Source organism: Onychomys torridus, chromosome 5, assembly GCF_903995425.1.
Source record: "Onychomys torridus chromosome 5, mOncTor1.1, whole genome shotgun sequence".
In the NCBI taxonomy this organism is placed as follows: domain Eukaryota; kingdom Metazoa; phylum Chordata; class Mammalia; order Rodentia; family Cricetidae; genus Onychomys; species Onychomys torridus.
In genome coordinates this window covers 63,707,012-63,713,011 of record NC_050447.1, presented here as the reverse complement: position 1 = coordinate 63,713,011, position 6,000 = coordinate 63,707,012, and the positions used below count along the sequence as shown (strand labels likewise).

Here is a 6,000-nt window from a genome sequence, read left to right as displayed (position 1 = left end):
TGGACTTCAGTGGCATGCCAACGGGCATTGCCTATTTAATTGAAACCTTGTAATAAAAGTTTAAATACATAAAATGATTTTTTTATCAAAAGGGCTCTCCCCACTCCCTGGCCTGATGCATATGGAGGACAGGCAAGTGGGAACTGGCTATCTGTAAGGAATGGAGAAATGGCAGCTCCAAGTCTAGTTGGTATCTTCTTCCTAAAAATGCTGTGGCTGACTCGAGTCTCCCATGAGCAGGAATGCAGCTCAGAATGGCTCCTTCAGCACGCAGTCACAGCCTCAGAAGACAAGGAAGAGCAGGGCCTCATGCCTGGGCAGCACGATGTCTTCCACAGTGCGTTCCATGGCGCGCACCTGCTCGGGGGAGGCAGTCAGGAATGCCAAAGGCCCGATCCGCTGCTCTGCACACGAGTGGCAGAGGTAGCCACCCTTGTTTTCCTTCCTGTTGCTCTACAGGGAAGGATAAGAAAAAGAGGTAAGGGGACAATCTAAGGACAAGACGTTTCCACCAAAAAGGACGTAATTACTGTCCAGTTGCCAACATTCCGATGCACTATGGCTGTGACGTTTCCACTCCTGTGTCAGCCCACGGGGATAATCCCTACACAGCACTGTCATCTAGATTCAACTATCAAAGTCCTTTAGAGGATTAACCAGTTACCCAGTCAAGAGATAAAGAACTAGGGCCTGGAGCTACTACTGAGTGCTAGAATGCATGATTAGCGTGTTCAATGCCATGGGTTCCATCTCTAGCACCAAAGAACTAAGAAAGTTTAAAGAACCACAAAAAACTCAACAGGCCCTCCAGGTACATAGCTCTCCTCTGAAGGGTCTGGCCACAACTGCACCTCCCAGACTGAAAGGCTTAGCACACCCAGGCAGTGTGTTCAACCTGATTAGTTCCATCTCTGACAAAAAAAGACATATTGCACGCCTTTAATCCCAGCACTCGGGAGGCAGAGCCAGGCGGATGTCTGTGAGTTCGAGGCCAGCCTGGTCTACCAAGTGAGTTCCAAGAAAGGCACAAAGCTACACAGAGAAAGCCTGTCTCGAAAAACCAAAAAAAAAAAAAAAAAAAAAAAAAAAAAAAAAAAAGACAGATCTCACATCTGCCATGCTTCCATATCAAAGCTCTTAGAAAAGCATTATATAGATTTCTCCATTACCATCCTCACCCAGAACCTAGATGGGCACAAAGCCCACAAGCAATAAAATGGGTATGAGTGAATTAACCCTACACACAGTGAACGCACATAAGTGATAGGCAGTTTCTTCATGGTAAGGATGGTGTCCACGGGGATGGTGTTGTTGCACTGCCCCACACAGCAGTGGACCACTCCTGTTTTTAAGACGTTACTTGTCAGCTCTGCTTGCAAGAAATACTCCTGTGAAGGAGAAAGACAGAGGTGAATGGCAACACTGGTGCCTTCTACTTGAGAACTCCAATAGCCTAGGACCTGCAGCACCCCTCGGACATGTCCAGAAGCAGAGCCACTGTCCTGTTTCCTCATTTCCTAATGTTCCCAACTCCAGTGCTATCGCCAAGAAAGAACACTCCAGGCAGTAGAATTGGCTTGTTGGTAAAATTGCTAGATTTTTAGAAAACAGACTGGTAAACATGAAAAGGTACCATTTACAATGATGTTTCCGGACTATTTCTGGATTCGTCGTCCCTATCCCCAATCGCAACATTAAATAATTGTTGTTGTTATCAGCAGCATCATTTTGACAGAGTCTCACTATGGAGTCCAGGGTGGGACTGAACTCTCAGTCCTCCTGCCTCTCCCTTCCAAGGACTAAAACTGCAGGCACACTTCTCATGCTTGACCCAGAGAATTACTACATAAATTACAAACCAGCAGTGCAAGAAAGCACTGAAACTCAGAAGTGCAAGAAGCAGCTGCCCCAGTGGACACAGCTCAGTGACAGCGCTTTCCTATCGAGTGCAAGGCCTGGCTCAATCCTCAGCACCAAAGTCCAAACCGACCCAACACATTCCTGCATTGCTGTTCCTCAGCTGCTGGCTGTCTAGCAGGGAAGGTTCTTACAGATTTTTGTTGTTATTGTTGTTGTTGTTTAGATTTTTAGTTTTTCAAGACAGGGTTTCTCTGTGTAGTCTTGGCTTGTCCTGGAACTCTCTCTGTAGACCAGGCTGGCCTTGAATTCACAGAGATCCAGCTGCCTCTGTCTTTTGAGTACTGGGATTAAAGGCGTGGGCCACTATGCTCAGCTTCTTGCAGCTTTTTATCTGCATCTATTTCCCACTGTCTTATAAAGAGGACACACTACAGCACACTCTGGTGTTAGTGCCTGGCACACAGCCAGCAAGCACCCAAACAGAACATTAAAGACTTCAACTATAGGTGCCACTGGGTCAGGGCCCTTCAGCTCAGGTTGAACGGCTCCTGAAGAGTTCTCCACAATATGGACACATTAGCAGGCTACACATATTTTCTGACTCCTAAAGTATGAATTCACATCTCCTTGCTAAAAACTAGCTACTTACTGAATGTTTCGCTGTCTATGACCCCTACTTTGACTCATTTGGTTTTCTCTGTTGCAGGACTTGCCTACATGTTACAGAAAATAGAAGATGCATAAGCACTATGACGGTCTCGACAGTCAGTTTAACTGGAGAGAGAATCTTCTAGGAATTGGTGAAGTGTGCCTTTTGGTGTGTCTGTGAGGGTAATTCTAGACACAATCAGATTCTGAGGGTTCTGATCAAATAGATGAATCCATACAATGGCATTATTGGGGGTGGTGAAAAGCAGAAGGTGGGGACTAGCTAGAGCAAACAGGTCCTATCTGGGGCTTGCCCTCGCCCTGGCCTTTCCCTGCATTGCTCTTTTTCTGCTACTTCACCTGCATGATGTGAGCTGCTCTGTCCCACCACACCTTCCTCATTGTGAACTCTCTAAAACTGTGAGCCAAAACGTAACTACCTTCCTTATCAGTTTATGTCAACCATTTCCTTAAAGCAACAACAAAATTGACACAAACACTCAAGTTCCAACTGAGTATTAGCAACTGACAATGTTGAAGTTGCAGATTCTTATTAAGTCCCTTTCACCATCACCTCCAAGCTCCTTCCCAGAGCAGCAGCACAAATTCGGCATGTCCTTCTGATCCACAACAAAAGAGTTTCAAGTCTGCACACGCCCAAAAACCAAAGGCAACATTACTAATACGTATTTTTGGTTCCCTTCTCAGCTATTCATTCCTGCCAGAGCCAAACTTTTTTAGCCACTGAGCCTGCTCTCCAGCCCTGTAACTTTAATACTGAAGGATCCGATGCCTCTTCTGACCTCTGCACATGCATAGGCACCTGCAGTCCCACACACATCCACATGCACTACTACACACAAATAAAAATAAATCCTTTTTTAAAAGTACGTAAAAAAGTTTATTTAAAGAATTGTATAACAGGAACTACCTGCAGAAGAGATTGCTACTCTGCTTTCCTCGTGGGGTACTGGTTTAGAGATCTAAACTGGAGTCAGCAAAGTGTAAGTGAGCCAAATCCAGACCCAGGCCTGATCTGTAAATCAAGGTCACTAGAGCATAGACACACTCACACATGAAGTGGCCTACCCAGGGCTGCTGTTGTGGCACACAGGAGGCCTAAGTTACTCCTCAGGGAACACGTGACCAGCAAAGCATAAAATATTTACTATCTGACACTTCATAGAAAAAGTACTTGGGTGACCCAGGTGATGTGAACTAAGAAAAAAGGCATGGGTCCTAAGTTCTGATGAGAGTCATATGCAGTGAGAGACAGGTCAAGGCCAGCTTTAGAAAATACATTGTAGCTGATTTCAAATTCCACAGGCAGACTATCTCAGAGGCTTAAAAGAAAACGCTAATGGAGATTAGAAGGTAAAAGTCTAAATAAAACGCAAGCTAAATGGTCCTATGCCAAAGGCTTTTTTTGCATACCTGTTTTGTTGCTATTTAAGACAGGGTCTCACTATGTTCCCCAGCCACCTGGTGCCAAGCATCCTGCTACTTCAATTTTCTGAGTATAGGAACTGCAGACATACATCACTACATCCAGTATAAAATTTTGTTATGATGTCATATAAAAATGTACTTGCAAAGGCTCTCTGTTTTAAGCTCTGACATCTTTCCACAAACACACAAAAAGGATTCTTTTCATGTTTTTTTTTGTTTGTTTTTTTGTTTTTTGTTTTGTCTACCTCTTCATCTAGATGCAGCTTATAGAGACAGATGTAGCAAGAAACTTAACAGATCTTATTAATGAAATCAAACCTGAGGCCAGTTATTGGGGTGAATGCTGGAAGGTCAGAGAAACAGAACAAGCCACAGCTTCCTCACCTCACCAGTTCCTCAGCTGGTCTTGTTTCCTCAGACTGCAAGCCTCTGAGTCCTCATCCAAATGAATCTCAGCTGAACTGTGCTGCTCCAAAGCCTGAATGCTTAACCAGCCAAATGCTGCTAGTTTCTGGTCTTCACGCCTTATATATCTTTCTACTTTCTGCCATCACTCCCTGGGATTAAAGGCGTGTGTCTCCATGCCTGGCTGTTTCTAATGTGGCCTTGAACTCAGAGATCCAGAGGTATTTCTGTCTCTGAAATGCTAGGATTAAAGGTGCAGGCTACCACTGCCTATACTCATGTTTAATATTGTGGCCATCCTGTTCTCTGACCCCAGATAAGTTTATTAGCCTGCACAATATATTGGGAACACAATACCACCACAGGCAGGGATTTCTCCTATGCAGCAGTGTAATTCTAGTACTTAGAAGGTGATTGGTGCATACGAGAGACACAGCCAATATTCTTCAACAATGAGTATCAAGAGTCTTTTCTCGAACTTTGGGACATTAAATGCCTCCAACTAGAATATGGTAACTGTCTCATCTAACTGCTGTGGAGACTCAAAGCTTTAAGTAGCAATGTTTAAACTCTAGAGCACCAATTGTCTCCTTGAGAAAAGATGTCAACAGGTAAATGGCATTTCTGTACAATCTTAACACTGTGGGATAGATAGTGTCCTGGCTAGGTTTATGTTAATCTGATACAATCTAGAGTCATTTTAAAAGACAAAACCCCAATTGAGAACATGTCTCTACTAGGTGGGCTTTTGGTGCATTCTCTTCACTGATAATGTGGGAAGGCATAGTTCACTATGGGTGATGCCACTCCTGAGCATAGTTCTGGGTGCTATAAGCAGGCTCAAGAAGCCATGTGGAGGGAGCCAGAAAGCAGCACTCCTCCGTGGCCTCCGCATGAGCTCCTGCCTCCATGTTCCTGTCCTGACTTCCCTCAGTGATGGACTGTGATGTGGAAGCATAAGCAGAAATAAACCCATTCCACTCCAAACTGTTTTTGGTCACGGTGTTTCAACACAGCAACAGAAAACCAGACTATTAAAGACACTAAGGAAGAAAATACTCCCACTGGCTTTTACATTTACAGTTTAGATTTCTGGCTTAAGCATCTCTAGTTCAGAGAAAGATGAACATTAGTGACCTTTAATGCAAATTCAAGGTTGGTTAAGACTAAACTGTTTATAGTTCTGCTTGGGCACAAGTGGAGAGCAAGTTTTTTGTGGAGGGCAAAGGTTGAGAACTGCATGAAGACTGAATATGAGTGAGCTCACTTTCATGCATCTCCACAGGGGAACTGGCCCAGACACCTAGAGACTCATGTCCCTCAGAAGGGTAGATTCTTCTGGAAAAGTCCACTGCTAGAAACAGCTCGAATTTCAAAAGCAGTGGGAGTGGAGGTGTTGTAGAAGGGAGAAGTGTAGTTATAAAACATGAATTTGTCATTTTCCCCCCCCAGGAAATGCAGAATTAAGAAATATATGAAAACCACTGCCTTTTTAAACAGACCTATGCAATCTGGCATGAACTCCCACCCTCACTTCACTGGTTAGAATACTACCTGCACTAGAGACCTCGTCTCGGCACACTCAGAAGCCCACCCAGCACCTCATCTCAAGGCCTCTCAAGGCCTAAGGTTGATCCC

At 44.4% G+C, this 6,000-nt stretch overlaps 1 protein-coding gene across 5 annotated transcripts in view; it reads right to left on the bottom strand.

The window, feature by feature from the left end:
• Fbh1 (F-box DNA helicase 1) overlaps positions 1-6,000 on the bottom strand; it is a 38,362-nt gene continuing 32,362 nt past the window's right edge. For all 5 annotated transcript variants that reach the window (XM_036188031.1, XM_036188026.1, XM_036188027.1 and 2 more), the window contains 2 exons: positions 1,257-1,388; positions 1-453 (listed from right to left, as the gene is read on the bottom strand). In XM_036188031.1, the coding sequence (XP_036043924.1) occupies positions 283-453; positions 1,257-1,388 (303 nt within the window). In that variant the 3' untranslated portion in view covers positions 1-282. The remainder of the gene's footprint in view (positions 454-1,256; positions 1,389-6,000) is intronic.